This window comes from Mytilus edulis, chromosome 1, assembly GCF_963676685.1.
Source record: "Mytilus edulis chromosome 1, xbMytEdul2.2, whole genome shotgun sequence".
Classification (NCBI taxonomy): domain Eukaryota; kingdom Metazoa; phylum Mollusca; class Bivalvia; order Mytilida; family Mytilidae; genus Mytilus; species Mytilus edulis.
Window position 1 is genome coordinate 105162601 of NC_092344.1, and position 17597 is coordinate 105180197.

At 32.0% G+C, this 17597-nt stretch overlaps 1 protein-coding gene across 1 annotated transcript; it reads right to left on the reverse strand.

The window, feature by feature from the left end:
- Positions 1 to 607: 607 nt before the first annotated feature.
- LOC139516961 (putative leucine-rich repeat-containing protein DDB_G0290503) lies at positions 608 to 17562 on the reverse strand. The gene is made up of 5 exons (XM_071307450.1): positions 17442 to 17562; positions 3974 to 7202; positions 3244 to 3348; positions 1768 to 1863; positions 608 to 836 (listed from the first exon to the last, which is right to left on the reverse strand). The coding sequence occupies exons 2-5, from the start codon at positions 7179 to 7181 to the stop codon at positions 727 to 729; spliced, it is 3519 nt and encodes a 1172-aa protein (XP_071163551.1). The 5' UTR covers positions 7182 to 7202; positions 17442 to 17562; the 3' UTR covers positions 608 to 726.
- Between the last annotated feature and the right edge of the window lie 35 nt (positions 17563 to 17597).

Sequence of the window (17597 nt, forward strand, 5' to 3'; positions counted from 1 at the left end):
TCACAGGTTACTTTGGCATAAAATTTAATTAACAGTGTTTTTAAAGGATCAAATAAAAGTCAATAGATTGCTTTAAATAGAAAAAGTTCAAAAGAGGGGGAAGTTCGGAACATTTAAAAATGAGTGGAACACATGGTATTGTGTTGTCTGCTTTTTGATCAGAACATAAAATGTATAAGAGAAAATATGAAATCAAGAACTACATTTAATGAACCATAAAAATAAAGGTTAGGTCAGGTGTCCACTGTCAGACAGAATGAGTCTTCTTTTTTAATGAAGTAAATTACTTATAGTAGCAATGAAGCTGAAATTTTCATGAACTACCCTTGAACATTATGTCTGAACAGAATTGCAAGTGCCTTGTCCAGAGCAAACAAATATGTATTGAACTTGGAATAGAAATAATAATCATGAGTTACAGTAAATATCATTAATGTCCAGTATATTAATTTTTTTCTGATCCTTTTAAAAGCATATATGATATCCAAGAAAATGATTATAAATTAATCAAAAACGTTAAAATCTATTTAAAATAACAATAAAGGTAAATATTGAATACAAAATTTGCTAATTTATCTTGTACATTATAATACAAAAGTGTTTTTATCTTTCGAAATAATTAATAAAGTAAAAAACAAACAAATGACTAACCTATAGCCACAGTATAGTTAAATTAATTATAAAAGATTAAATCGTGATATAAATTTTAACTCTAAGGAACATTTTTTAGACTCTTTTGAGTTTAGGATGTAAACTGCTAAGTTTCTGTCGTTTTGATAAGCCCAGTCTGTATGGCTTTTTACATGTCTTCATAGGTGCTGGCAATAATGAGTTAGCTAAAAAAGAAAATGAAATATCATTCATATACAATTGAATATTAACATTGAAGAAGCGGTAAAATGTAAATATTTCAATAATACAAATGTCAAACCAGGAGCCTGATTGGCCTGCATATAATAAGTATATATTTGTCATTACCATACTACATGTGAAAAAGCTGGATTCTGATTGATTAATATGAGGGAGACAATTTCCTCTATGTCATGGCAAATTCTATCACTCTTCATGAAGACGCTTGATCAATTGTGCGCTTTATTGGGTGGTTGTTTTGTACAAGAAGTTGTAGGTTTTATAAGTAATTATAATTACAGAACATTCAGTAAAATAAAGCAAATAATACATAGTTGAGAGGGTGGTACAGCAGATTGTTACCACTCGAAAAGGCATTATCAACCTTGTCTTTGCCACAGTTTACAATGTTTTCTTGGGGGTACAATCTATTGATAGTAAATATTAGAATAATGGAAAATATCACTGAAATATTGCAAGTAGTTCTTATCAAACCTAATTACGCAGAAAAAAAGTTAACATTGAAATTTGCTTTCCAATTGAAAGCCCATGAAGTCTGCACAGTTAGCCACTAGTCCGATGCCCTAGACTAGCAAATATTGATTTGGACTGGTGAAAACTTTCAAAATTTTATATAGTCATATAGGGACAAATTTTGATATTTAGTTTCCGTACTAGTAGATGAAAAAGTTTTCTGTGCAGACTGGCATGTCTATGGGGCTTTTCCTAGAATTAGTCTTCAAAGTTCAAACTAATATGTACTGATAAGTGATTGAGAACTTACAGTTCTATGTGTCTTAAACCAGACTTATGATTCAGTCTAATACAGATTGGCCCTACAGCAGCATTATTATCTGCATAGAAATTGAAAAAAACATTTAAAAAAATATGGTAACCCTGGATGAAATATTCACATACCTTCTTTTTCTTCTTCACAATTAGGTACAACTGAGTCTGTGAGATCTATAGAAGGTACATACTTCCATTTAAAAGCCATTGAGTTGCCAACCAAGTCTGAAAAAAGTAAAACATTTGTCAGCATGCTGAAATATCTGGTCTGCTTCAGTAACTATGATTAATTTTATTTTGAAAGTGTAAAGGATAAAGGTTATTTTACAAGTATCACAAAAACTTTAAAAAAAAAAAAAAAATTTCAAATTCAGAAGCGCTTATCTTAATTTTCCTTAACATTATCAATGCTCCACAACAATGAAATCAGTTAAATAAGCCATGCCAGAAAGACATATGCACTGTATAATTATTCAATACACCAACTTTAAGTCAACCATTGCTTATAGCATGTATAGTATCCAAGAAAGAGACAAAACCATGAAAATTCAACATTGATCAATGAAGCATAAGAATGAGGTTATGGTCAGATAAAACCTTCCAGACTGACATGAAAACTTACAATCATATCATACACTAAATATTATAGTATCCGAGAAACAAATAATCATCTAACTTTATCACTGATTCATTAAATGAGGTAAAGGTAAGGCGAACCCTTTCTGACAGACAATCTCTAAGTTACATATTTGTTTTTTTTGGTGTTTTTTTTACATACATTAGGTTGTTAGTTTTCTTGTTCGAATTGTTTGAAATTGTCATTTGGGGGTCTTTTATAGCTTGAGTAATGGGCTTTGCTCATTTTTGAAGGTAGTATGGTGACCTATAGTTGTTAATTTCTTTGTCCTTTAGGCTCTTGTGAAGAGTTGTTTCATTGGCAAATAATCTTTGAAAATTTGATTGGAGCAATGGTTCTCAAGGAATGAACAGAAAAATCCATTTCCTAATCAATTAAGGACCCTTCTGCAGGGCAGAAGTGAAATATTGTCAATATCCTAAATCCATTTTATCATCAGTAACAACTTTTAATTTTCAAGCTACATATTAAGTGCCAGTCTGCCTAAGAATCAGGCAGTGGTGAAAACATGACCAAAAAAACCCACCCAATTTGACAATGATTTCAGTTCATAATATGTAGTTATGCACAAAAATAACATTCATTTCCTTTTTCTGTTCTGGTAATAGAAGATACAATTTGGTTGAAATGCACTAAGAATTAACGAATAAGGGGAGATAACTCTGTAATTTGCTATCATTCTAACCAAGTTATTTGATATTACCAGACACACACAAACGAAAGACAAATAGTTTTTAACTCAGGATGATGGTAAGTATTAAATAGCATGATTAGCTCGGTGGGTTTTTTCTGATCATGTTTTGATTTTTACCTAAATTGCCTGATTCTTACAAAGACTGGTACTTAAAAATCTAACTACTATTGTTTATGCTGAAATCACTAACAGAAAAAATTTGTCAGGCAAGACTGTAACAAACATGCAAGACAAGAGACCAATTGTTCAGAAAACTTTTACAGCTTAATCTTACCATTTGTTTCTCTGCAAATGTAATCCTCTGACATCTCCTCTGGTAAAATATGTTTGCCATCTCCTTTCATGTCCAGTGGACACATATCATAGTCTTCCTTTTTATCTAAAATTAAACATTTTAATTATCAGGAGCCGGAGTATACTAATACATATAATAATCATAGCTATTTTACTTAACCAACAGAAAACTCTTTCGTGAAATAATTTTCGTTTCTCAAAGTACTTTAAATTCTTAACAATGATGCAATTCTTTAAAACAGTTAAGATTTCACTGACACAAAAAAAACATAATTACATTCCTGGCTTGTGGTTAATGATTTATGTGAAAGCTGAATTTGTTATACAGCCCAATCCATTGAGTGCGTAGACAAGGTAGTATCTTTGGTTAGCTTGCTTGTTAGCTGAACCGCGAAGTCATTATTAGGTTAGGTAAACTGCACTCTTTTAAGAGTAGACTAGTCTGACAGATAACCAATATATCTGTCTGTAGGACCAGGCTACCTCTTAAGAGGGTAGTAGACCTTACCTAATAATGACTTCAATGTTCAGCTAGCAAGCAAGCTCACCAGATATTACCTTTGTCTACACACTCAATGGAATCGGCTGTTAACATGCACAAAACCTAGCAATAAGTCTTATAATGAAGAAGAAACTTAAAAAAATCAAGCTGGTGCAGCATTATAAATTTTCTACGAAGTAAAATATTATAAAGATCAGATTAATCATACCCATCTGTTGAGAATAAAGTGTTTCTGTTGCCAGCTTTACACCACAGTCAATTTCATAAGGCACTGTTTGATCCATTTGTTCTTTAGCACAATAGTCCTTTTGTTTATCATTGTAATGTAATTCCTCAGTCATTTTGATATCAACAGGTTCAGATAATTTACTGTCCCCATGCTGTATTCCCTCTTTGTACACTAATCCAACATCAGTATATTTATACTGATCAAGCCCTTCAGATATGGAATGATATGTAGACACTTTTGCTGATGGTTCTCCATCTTCAATGTCTGTCTTGTTTACAGATCTCTTTCTGTATAATCTTCCTTTAGTCTGGTTAGTTTGAAGATAATTTGAAGATAAATGATTTTCATTTACTTTAATAATCCTCTCCTCATCATTCTGATTGATACTAGTGCTTTCTTGCACTTGCAATTTGGCATCCTCACTGACTGCATTTAAGTGCAGATCTAATTGTTTGTTAATTACTATTGATTCAGAGCTTTCATAACATGGATTAAGTTCCTGCTGTTGGTTCTTAGAATTAGAGAATCCATTGAAGTCAATATTACTTTCTGTAATAGGTACATTACTTTCTTGGTCTTTATCCAAGTTATAATTTTTCAAAACATTTTTAGAAATCTGAATGCTTGTTGTGTCATCCTGTCTGTCATTATCAGTTAAATCTGATTTTGGTAGGTCTGTAAAATCAGCTGGAAATTCTTTAGAAATGTTTTGTTTTTCATCGATATGGTCATCCTTTCCATTAAATGTATGTTCATGATCAGTCTTCAAACCCTCATTCTCATTAGAAAATACCATTGTAACATTTGTAAATTGCTCTACTTCTTCTGTACTAATGCTATAACAATTGTCTCCATCTTTCTGTGCTTCTGCACACAGATCTTGTTTTTCACTCTTATTATTATTTAAATGTCCATCTCCTTTTCTTGTATTTTCAAAATTGATAATGCACTGATCCACACTAGCTTCACTTTCTGAGATCTCATCATTTTCATTGCTGTTTGACATGGCATTTAATCCAATTAATGGTTTTATCTCTTCCACTTGAATGCAAGATGCATTCATTTCTGTTTCTGATTCAGAACTTTCAATTTCACTATCAAATATTTGAAGTTGTGAATTAGGTTGCTCCTCCACAGATTGCTGTGAATGTAAACTTATGGATGTTACTTGATTATCACAGGAACTCATTGCAATTTCTGATTCTTCAATTTCACCCTTGGATTCAAGACATTTTGGAGACCAAATCTGACTAACTTTTTCTTCATTTTCTTCCTTCAGCAACTTGGCTTTATCACTGTAGTTAGGTGTGTTTGAAATGTTTGCTGAATCCCCCATTTGAGACATATTATTTTCAGTTTCTAAATTGATAGAAGATTCAAATTCTATCATCTCTAACTTACTGTTTTCAGTAGATGATAGTTCTTCTGATACAGAGTTTTCAAAATTAATATTATCTGATGATTGCTGTTGGTTGGAATTTAAAAGTATTGCTTCATCTAACTCATCAATATCAAACTTGGTTAAATCTTTAGTTACAACTTGTCTAACCTCGTGCCCATTTAAGTCGGAAAATGTCTCCAATACTTTTTTGTTTAGTGAAAATTGTGAGATCCCCTTTTCTTCAAATGATACTCTAAGTGTGGAAAGGTCACAGTTTGGTTCGGGTGTACATTTGACTTCAAAATTATTTTTTAAACATACATCATTTATGTCACAGCACTGAACAATTAAATTTTCTAAAGTATTTCTTACTTCTGAAATAATCTTGTCTTCCTGGGAAGAATCATCAGAGGGAATGGGGCATTCTGAGTCATTTACCATCTTGTTTTCAAATGAAGATGATGGAACAACTTGTACACTTTCTTCTGACAATTTATTGTTATATATTGAAGGTATTACAGTATGTGTAGATATTGATATAGATGAGTCACGCATAACAGGATCTAAATCATCTTCAAAAACTTTAGAAGAAGTGTCACTTATTTTCTCAAATTTATTTGTACTTAGTTCCATAGATTTACCTATTACTTCTAGAGGACCCTTTCTTTCTATAGATTTTTCTATTACTTCTAGGGGACCTTTACTTTCCATAGATTCTTCTAATACTTCTAGAGGACCTTTACTTTCCATTGATTTTTCTAATACTTCTAGAGGACCTTTACTTTCCATAGATTCTTCTAATACTTCTAGCCGACCTTCAATTTCTATAGATTCTTCTAATACTTCTAGAGGGCCTTTACTTTCCATAGATTTTTCTAATACTTCTAAAGGAACCTTTCTTTCCAAAGATTCATCTAATACTTCTAAAGGACAATTCATTTCCATATAATCTTCTAATACTTCTAGAGGACCGTAACTTTCTGTAGATTCTTCTAGAGGACCCTTATTTTCCATAGATTCTTCTAATACTTCTAGAGGACCCTTACTTTCCATAGATTCTTCTATTATTTCTAGTGGACCCTTACTTATGCCCCTTGTCTTTTTTTCTACATATGATTCATCTGATCTAATTTCTGATTCAAGGATCTCCATACTACTATCAGAATCCATGGTCTCAGTTCTACTGGAACATTCACTTATACTGTATTCATGATAGACAAATAATGGAGAGGCAAAATGCACTTGTAAACCATCAACAATTTGACTCCTTTCTGGTTTAATCTGCTGTTCATCTAAATTTGGTAATAATAATGTTTTATGTAATGACTCTACTTGTTTTATTAATTCATCATTATTTTTTGTTGTGTGTATTGAATAATCATGTTCAGTTAAATCTTTTCTTGGTTCAGTGGTGGACTTACCAAAGGAATTCTCATTTTCCTTTTTCTGTATTTCTGTAAATAAAACTACTGGAGGTTTTGATTCTTTTGATATTTCATTTGGAAAGAACTCTGTTTTTTCTGTTGCTTCCTCAAATTGATTTCCATTGAAGTTGTCACTTATTTCTTCTGGTGCCATTAATTTGAATAACTGTTCCTTAACTTGTTTTGCGTTTTCCTTATCTTGCGTCTGACATTGTAAATCTGAACTTTGTTGTGAAGACATGCCTGATTTATTTTCAATCTTTGTTGAATCTTGAGTTCCATTGTTTTGTAAAGATTTTTCATCAGTAAAATTGTCATGATACAAGGTTATATCATCTGACTTGTTCAAAGCATCTAGTTCAGATTCAGAGCTAAACATCATAGCTTAAGAATGTCTTGTTATCTGAAGAATAAAAAGATTTAGAGCTATTTTCATAATGTTTGCAGTTTAGAGGATTGGTTGGCTTGCTTCAATGATTTTTGTATAAGGCCAAAAAAAAAAATAGGTGTGTTTCCTGTTGCATGCCCCAAAAAATTAGGGTCGGTAGGTAGGTATTTTTTTTTTTTTTTTTTTTTTTTTTTTTTTTACTGGCCTGCTTCGGTTGTTTTTTGTGTATACAAGATATGAATAGTCCATGTTCAAAAGTTGCAGAAGACTTGGCCAGGACTTCCAGCTTATAAAATTTTCAAACTTTTCAGAACTGATATGCCATCTGTACGGGTCAGGCTATAGCCTTACACAGAAAGCCCATCAATGTCTGTCTCAGCAAAGACCTGTTTTATAATCAGTTTCTTTCAGACAATTTAGTTCACAGAACTGATGCCAGCTTAAAGCCTTTTCTACAAATACCAAATATTAATAACATAATAGAGGGATGGGTGAAAATCTTTGAAATTTTGATTATATACTAGCTGTTTAAAAGAAAATCAATTACAAATTGAGTTTTGGGGCTATGGTTGAGCAAATATCAGATATTAAAATTAAATTTAATCCTAAATTGAACGTTTGGCTTCCCTCTTGTATTAGAAAAGACTGTCAGAAGTAAATGCCAAAACATTGTAAACTTGTTATACTGTCAATTTTATTCCTGTAAAATTCTGAACAAATTATAAACATCCTGTGTGGACACTCATCGATTGTTATTGATAACACACTTTGACTGATGGCCATAGCAGAAGCCATGCCGTTGTTTGACTTCAATCTGTATCACACAAATGCTTACTGTATTAAAATTTTATTTGAAATCAAACGTTTAAAAGATGCCATTCAAAGGCTAGACTAAACAAAAACCGTTTCCGGAAAAAAACGAAAAAAATCCGGATTTTTTTTTTTTTTTTTTTTCCGGGAAAAAAAAGTTAGGGTCGGCGCCAAAAAATTAGGGTCGGTCGGGCGACCGGAAACACACCTATTTTTTTTTTTGGCCTAAATGATTGATCAAGCATTGTAATAGACCACTTTCGAGTTCATCCGTCACCGGAAAAAACTCGTCAATTATACGTGCTTTTATCACCGTCATTTGTGCGTTTTGGGGCGTCGTCACTTCCCTTCCAATGTTGAGCGAGTGGTTGGAAAACTATAATTCTATATTATACGAATTATTCGGCAAATTGAATTCTCAAAATTGACAATCAACACTGCTGTCATTAGGGAATTGTCAGTAAGTACCTACAGAGCAACCATTATTTCTAGTTTATCCTGCACAAAGACGATCACTAAGACGCTTGATGAACGTAAATAGTGCAGGGATACAGGCAACCCCCTCTATCTGGTAAATGACGTCATAAAGGTGTGCATAGTTGACGAGTTTTTGCCGGTGACGGATGAACTCTAAAGTGGTCTATTAGATTGACATATGTAATCAATTGATAGGCAGGGCTTCAGCTAGCTGCGGAACCATATAGCTCTTAGGTCATTATGTTATTTTTTACTTTTTGCGGACCGCAAAATCAAACAAGAGGCTCTCAAGAGTCTGAATCGCTCACCTCTTATTTGTTTGCTTAAATCATTCATCAATGATTATTTTTGCTTTTCAATATATATTAATGAGTGGCTTAAAAATGCCATTTAAATGTTCATTGTATCTGTCATATTTTCTTCAAAAGCAGAAAAATGCAGTTTAACTATATGTTCCATTTTAGTCATAGTGTCTATGTTTCTTGACGTACAAGGAAATAAAATACAAAATTTATACTAGATTCATTTGAGAAGATTATTAAAGTTAAAAAACATAAACAACTTGTGTAAAATTTCTTTAAAGGGCAATAACTCCTTGGTCAATTGACAATTTTGGTCATTAAAAACTTTTTTGTAAATCTTACTTTGCTGAACATTTTTGCTGTTTACAGTTTATCTTTATCTTCCATTATATTCAAGATAATTACCAAAAACAGCAAATTTCCTTAAAATAACCAATTTACTTATTTAGTGGCAGCAACCCAACAATGGGTTGTTTGGTTTGTCTAAAAATTACTGAAATAATAGATGATCTTTTGAACATTTTAACCCCATGACAGATTTGCTCTAAATGCTTTAGTTTCAGAGATATAAGCCAAAAACTGCATTTGACCCCTATATATGTTCTATTTTTAGCCATGGCAGCCATGTTTGTCGATGAATCAAAAATTCAGATACAATTCATAAACTACAAAAGGAACATTCTTTTAAAGTTGAGAAGTATAAGGCACTATAGTTTCAGAGGAGAAGATTTTTAAATGTTAGCAAACTTGATGAACAAATTGTGTAAAATTGTCTTCAAAGGTCAATAACTCCCTTAGGGGTCAATTGACAATTTTGGTCATATTAAAGGGGCACTAGCTGTCAAATTCATTGTAACCGATTTGACTCAAATTCTCATATTTGGTTTATAACAATGTAAAACATTTATCCAAACTATCAAAAGTCTAAAATAAACAGTTAACAGAGCATGGGGTAGATAATATATAGGTTCGTTTCGTGTGTATTTTAGTCCAAACGCCATCTAATTAACTATCGATTTGACCTCAGATGACCATATAAGCGATGTAAACAAAAATAAAGATACGAATAGATTAAACCAACACGTGCAATTGCATTTTTATAGGTCTGTTTGATTTTATTTTATAGATTAAAAATAGATGTTTCTCATTGTTTTTAACCATATAAGAATGATTTTATGTGCATCGATTTAGTAATCAAATGATTTACCGTAGTTTCACTTTCATTGTTGACATTCTTTTTCTTTAAATAACCAGTACACGTACAATGCATGCGTTGCCAATCTCTAGCTAGGGGTTAACTTGAAGTTCACATGAATACCGGTTAGAATGATGATGACGTTTTCACTTGCAAGTGAATCAGTCAAAAATTATGTTTAATCGCTTATTTCAACAAAATTAAAGGAAATTGATTGCTAAAAGCAAATTATTATTTCATTATTTCAATTTGATTAATGATTGATCTAAAAAAAAATCATACTTTATTTTTTTATATATATCGTAGCTAGTGCCCCTTTAAAGTCATAAGAAACCTCAAATAAAAAAAAAGAATGCATATGTTTTTTTATAACTCAATGGATAGTTTTCGTTATAAAACTTATGTACATATACTTTTTTCTGAAGAAAATCCTTTATTTGTTCATATTTAGAAGAAGTTTACTTCATTTTCATTGCTTTCTTCCAGGAAGCAATTCCCTGACATATTTTCTGCATGCAAAGTGACCTCAGTGTGACCCATCTCGTAAAAATCCGTTGATGGCAATACGCATGGATGTCCTTAAAATAAACTATTATCTGATTGTACATGTTAAACACATGCTCAATATCCATGCTTTTTGTTGATTGTTGGCAAACAGGTGACAATCGTTAAACGTCAGCTTCAAAACATGAACTTTAATTACCTTCCATATTTTTACAACACTGACCATTTGAAAAAAAAATTGACGATTATATGAAATTTATGCCAAAAAAATGATAAAATCGTGCACAGAAGACTAAGTTTATGATGTTTATATGCATTGGTTCAAGAATTGATATAACATTATTTTTCACCGGTCACTCGTTTATTATGACTGTAACTTTTTTGTAGATCTTACTTTGATGAACATAATTGCTGTTTACAGTTTATATCTATCTATAATAATATTCAAGATAATAACAAAAAACTTCAAAATTTCCTTAAAACTACCAATTTAGTTGCAGCAACCCAACAATGGATTGTTCGATTCATCTGAAAATTTAAAGACTGATAAATCTTCACCAATTGAAATTTTTTTACCCCAAGTCAGATTTGCTCTAAAAGCTTTAATTTAGTGGCAGCAACCCAACAATGGGTTGTTCGAATTGTCTAGAATCTCAGGGCTGATGGATCTTGACCAATTGACCAATTTTACCCCATGTCAGATTTGCTATAATAGCTTTAGTTTTTGAGATATAAGTCAAAAACTGCATTTGTCCCCTATGTTCTATTTTTAGCCATGGCAGCCATGTTTGTCAATGGATCAATACTTCGGATACAATTTATGAACTAGATACCCTAAGTAGTTTCAGAGGATAAGATTTTTGAAATAGTTTACGACGACGGCGGACACCAAGTGATGGCATAAGCTCACATAGGGCCCTTTTTGGGCCCCGGTGAGCTAAAAAATATAAAAAGGACCATAAAGTTACGGTTCCGAAGCTAGGCATCAGCTTGATTGGAAAAAAGCTCTAGTATTTTTCAGTTCCATCTTTTTATTATTATGATTATTTTGTTAATTGAATTATGATATAGATTTTACCTTAAGGGGAGATCACTCCTTTTTTTTTTAATCCGGGTCAGAGCTAGGTATTAAATAAACTGTAGGCACAAATTATGGTAGGGAAAAATAATTTTCAGCATTTTGAGTTGTAAAATTTCGTGTTAAAAAAACACCTATAATTTACTGGTCATTTTATCTTTATATACATGAAGAAAAGTTCGAAAATTATTTATAATTTTACAATAACATCTGACAAATGAATTAACATAGAGCAATTGGAAATCTAAACCAAAAAAAATGCATTGCCAAACTTAGATAAGTGTAGACTTTTATTTCAGCTGTATATCCTCGAGTCTTTTTTAGTATTTTCATATCTATTCCTTTTTTTGAGGATAATTGATGATACATCAATTGATTGTATATAAAAGGACCAAATCATTTACCAGGTATTATATGTGATAGTTACAGATGGAGCTAATTTTACATTCTTACAAACCTTCCCTTGGCCCAAAAAACTGATATGTTCTGGTGCCACTAATTCCTCACAAATTGCTTTGGCATACAAAATACAGCTGCAGGGGCATATAATTATTCATCTAAATGAAACCCATTGTTTTTACAAAGCTGGATTTTCTATTTTACATTTTTTTTTATACATCGAGTCTATGGGAGAAAAATTCTGACTTTAACAGTGCTTATTGAAAAATGACCAAAAAAACTTTAAGGTAGGTTATTTCTATAAAGCTTAAAATATAGGGTAGGTAGGAGACACACATATTTTTTTAATTTGTCTGACTATAGGTGTTTTCAAAATAATAGACTAAACTTGAGTTTCGGTTATTTAGTTAGGTAGACTGGATTATCAGAAACTCAAAATTCTTATTCAACTAGTTAAAACAATGTTGATTGTGGCCAAGTTTAGTTCGAATTGACCTAGTAGATACAGAAGAACAAGCTTTTGTAAGAGTTATTAACCCTTGTCGTGCCGGGGCCGTAATATTACGGTCGTACCCAGACCACAGTTATTTGGCATCCATGTCGCTCCATACATTTGGAGGTCATCGTAATGCCATTTAATTCTTAGTGTCTGCATGATTCCTCAATCTGACACTATTGATTGTCATGTTTCTCACTTTAAATATTCATTTTGAGCTCAAATACGTACTTCAAAAATTGAAATTGGACAAAATTGGGTTTTTAGGATGGGTGGGCTTACCTTCGAGGTCTGAAACACAGAGTTATGAGGACTGAAACCTTGACAAATACTGTTAACACAAAGGCATATAACGACTGAACGTGTTTATTATCAAAATACGCCAAGGAAATGACTACTTCCGGTTGCAAGTCCAGTTAAGTTCAAAATCGGATTTTTTTTCATTTTTGGTACAAATGACATCCTTTAGACTGATGAACCCAGATCAGTTTCACTCTGGCCTAACAACTGTTGTGATAAACATGTTCACTGGGGTCTTCTCTACATGTAAACTAAAGTTGGATGCATCTATTAGCATCTTTCTGATTTCCAGGTTGAGAAAAAGAACAGAAAAACGTCAAAATTGACGCTTTTGCACATGAGGACCAACTTTGGGGCAAATTCCCGCCCACCCACGTTTTTTGGATGAAAAAGATGAGAATAGCAGTTACAGGTACTTAACCCCCATAGCTTAAAATTTGTGAAGTATAAAGGGCTGGTCGAGTAAACACAAATTTGAAAAAATTAGAATATCAATGCTTCAATCATGTTCTGACGGTTTTAATATAGGGGGATTTTTCATTTTTTTAAGGCAGTGGAAAGACAAAATATTCAGCCTTCAATTACCTATAAAGTTGATCAACAAATTTTATATTTACCTACAATGTAAGAATATTGTTTTTATCCTACAATTTAACATTTACGCTTAAAATATCTAAATTATATAAGAAGATGTGGTATGATTGCCTTTGAGACAAAACAAACGACAGAAAGCTCAACAGCTAAAGGTTACCATAAGACTATTCAAAACAATGAGCAAATCCCATTTCACACCGACTGAGCTATAAAACAAGGCCGAAATGAAAAGTATTACTTTTTTAAGTATGTTTTTTTTTTTGCCAAACAGATGAACTGATTTTTGTTGAGCTTTTGACTTTTGTTGAAAAAGCGACACATAGTGATCCTACATTCCGTCGGCGTCCACAAGTATTCACTCTGTGGTTAAATTTTTTGAAATATCAATAACTTTTTAAACTACCCTGGAATTCTACGAAACTTGGACAGAAAGCTTGTTTATGATCATTAGATAGTATCCAGAAGTCGATTTTGTAAAAAAAAAATCCACTTTTTCCGTATTTTACTTATAAATGGACTTAGTTTTTCTGCAGGAAACATTACATTCACTCTGTGGTTAAAGTTTTAAAATTTTTAATTACTTTCTTAAACTATCCTGGATTTCTACTAAACTTGGACAGAAGGTTGTTTATGATCATTAGCTAGTATCCAGAAATAAATTTAAAAAAAAACAATCATTTTTTCGTGATTTAACTTATAAATTGACTGTTTTACTTCCACGTAACATTATATACAGTCTGCAGTTAAAATTTTTAAAACATTTAAAAGATTCATAAACTATCCTAGATTTTTACCAAACTTGGACAAAAGCTTCTTTCAATCAAAAGATATATAGTATCAAGAGGAATATTATTATTAATTTTTTCCTCATTTTTGTTCAGCCTGTGATTAACAGCAAAAGTAGGCGCCACACTGGGTTCTGCGGAACCCTTACAAATTTTTTTAATAAATATGGATCGCAATGATTGAATTGTGATGTAAACATTGATTTGAGAATAACTGTTCACTCACAACAGATGCTTGATTATGATACCAGGAGACTATAAATTTCTTCTACATGTGTAACTACCCGGTACTCAATTTCAAGTTCTTTTTTAATGAAAGAGTTAAATCCCTAATGGAAAAACAGAGTCTGGAATGATTTTCTGATTTGGTCGCAAAAAAAAGTCAGAGGGCATGCACCCAAATGAGAAATTTGCTTTGGTCACAAAATCCTAAAAGGGATTAAAATGAGTTACGCTGAATCACCCACTATAAATGAAGTCATTAAGAAATCAACTTTTACTCTCTTGCTCACTGTATTAAATGTAATAATATATACATTGTAAATTCAGAATTTTGTTCGGGAAATACATGAAAATGAATATGAAAGTTCAAAGTTCCAACTTCTGTATATTTTATCTAAAATAAAATCTTAAATAATCATGATAATAGAATAAACTTATAAACAAAAATGTTTTTTATATGAAAGAAGCAGGAAAAAAGGTATGTCTGACATGTATGTCACTAGTCCAAATAATTATGACGTCTGGCAAGGCTATTATTTTGACTAGTATGTCACTGCCTTTCCCAAAATTACTATAGAATGACTGCATTCATCCAAAGTCATCAGGCGCGGATCCAGAGGGGGGGTTCCGGGGGTTGGAACCCCCCCTTTTTTTTTGCCGATCAATGCATTTGAATGGGGACCTAAAGTTGGAACCCCCCCCCTTTTTAAAATGACTGGATCCGCCCCTGGTCATTATTCATACAAATCAAATCAAATCATTTTAATGGCAATGGTGTAAAATCCAAATATTGCATGTTGGATTATTACCAAGACAAACATGACATTGACTATATAAAGACAATAAAGTCAATATTTTAAACATACAATATCCAAATTTAAGCAACATTTAGATTCTCTAAGTATTTAGATGTGTTGGAGGAGGTGACACTTTTGCAAATTTGAAAGTAAAAGTAATTCCTAATGCTGTAAGAAATAAAACATGGTCATGGGTCCTTTGACTTTGCTTTTAAGGTTCATCATAACCTTTTGGCTAAAATGGCCTTATTTACACCCCAAATTTTACTCTGAGTACAGACTAACCTATACACCTGCAACAGTTTTAAGGGATGGCAGGAACTAGATATATAAATTTTAAATGCATTTTATGTTTCAGAAAATTATAAACTTTTCTAGATTTTGCTATCCATTTTTTTTCGTTCCTGCAGAAGGTGCAAAAATTAACTAAGTAGTGAAAACGATTGAGAAGCTCCCCTCATATAATGAATGTTGTGAGTAGTATTGATTTAAATGGACAATAGATGGACAATAGACACCTGTAAACAATAGCTGATTTAACAGGTTTAAACTGTGTAACTGAGTGGACCGTATCAAATGAAACTCGGGTGTTTGTTTATTTTGCTATCTTCTGCAGACTGGAAAAAAATGAACATCAAAATCCAGGTAAGTTTTTAATTTTCTGAAACGTAGACTTCATATAACTTTTATATATCTAGTTCCTGCCATGCCTTAAAACTTTCCTGGATGTACCAGTTTGTCTGTACTCATAGTAATTTTGGAGGTGTAAACACGGCCATATTTTTCAATTCCTTATGATGAACCATAGATGTAATACCCATAGATAAAGCTCGCCAAAAGTTCACCACTGTTCTCTATTGTTAGATACAAAGAGCCATGACCAAATTGACTGTCTTTGATGTTTTATGTGTGTTGTACCCAATCAAGTAACTCCAGCCATATCTCTTATCTGTTGATCTCATTGACCAGTACAGCATAATAGATTTTCTTAAATGTCTTCTCGAGTTATGTCCCTTCTGTTGTTAATATATGTCTATTTTTAGCGCACTGGACAGACAAACAGAATGGTAAAAAAATGGATGAAATCGATCAAAAATTGCCCATTTTACGAGGGAAATATTGAACTAAATTCAAAAATGTATTTTTTAGGCTTGTGTCTTCATATTTCATAAAAACTGTGTTCCTGTTAGTTCCTGAAAATGGGAATAGCACCTTTCTGTGCTTCTGAAATACACCTTTTCTTTGATATGCTTCATTAAGGTGTCGAACTGCGTCGAATTTGGGAAAAAAATAATAAGAAAGTACATTATTTTCCTTTTTTCATCAGTTTTTCTGGTTTTAAAAGAGAAATTGTCTTTTTAAAATCATTTTTATATTTTTAAGAATAAGTTAGTTAATATATATCATAGATGAATTTTATATATTTTATGGCTAATTACAAAAATCATAATAATATCATTCAAGTGGTTTATGAAATATGTATTTATAATTACTGTAAAGAGTTTTAAGTTTAATGAAATAACAAAACATACAATGCATGGAAACTAATTTTTGGAGCATACATATTTTCAACTTGTTTAATGTTTTCTAACAATTATATTTTCAATAAACTTGTTTATAAATAATAGTAAACATTGTTAATTATAAGATAGAGTTAAATTGATATAAGATTTAAACAGGATCAAAACAGAAGTTCTGCCTAAAAAAGAAAAATATTCATATTTATTAGTTTCTTTTCGAGAATTATTTGTTATATTGTTTTATCTAAACAAATATTATTTTTTATAATCAAGTCAATATAAAATATATATTTTGATTTTGTTTCTTTCTGATTTTTAGCATGTTTAATTGCTAAGTAACTTTTAATTGTCAGTTTTCTATTGTCACAGGGGCGGATGCAGGAATTTTCGAGAGGGGGGGGGGGGGTGCTAACCCAGGGCAAAAGGGGGGGGGGGGGTGCAAAACATATGTCCCGATACAAATGCATTGATCGGCAAAAATAAAGGGGGGGTGCGCACCACCGGAACCCCCCCCCCTTGGATCCGCCACTGTGTCATGATTGTAATCTGCATCTCAATGACCAACTGGTTCATGTCATTATCAGATAAGTGTGAAAGCCATTACAACGCACATATAACCTTTGAAGTCAGGGTTGAGCTTCATCTATGGGTATTACATCTATGGATGAACCTTAAGACTGAAAACTTTGAAAGATATATCAGTGTTAAAAACAGAGGTTAACAGATTGTGTAACAATTAAGGGAACATGTAGTTAGTTTTTGTATAGAATATTACGCCAATAAATATTGTCTTTTATGGTTGAAGCTCTCCGTCCCAGTTTCTCAAGTTTCGTCTGCTAACAAATTCAGCAGACGCACGTGGGAATGTTTACGATATAGATGTCGTAAAAAATCTTTTTTTAATTCTTCTTAATTATATGATATCTAATCG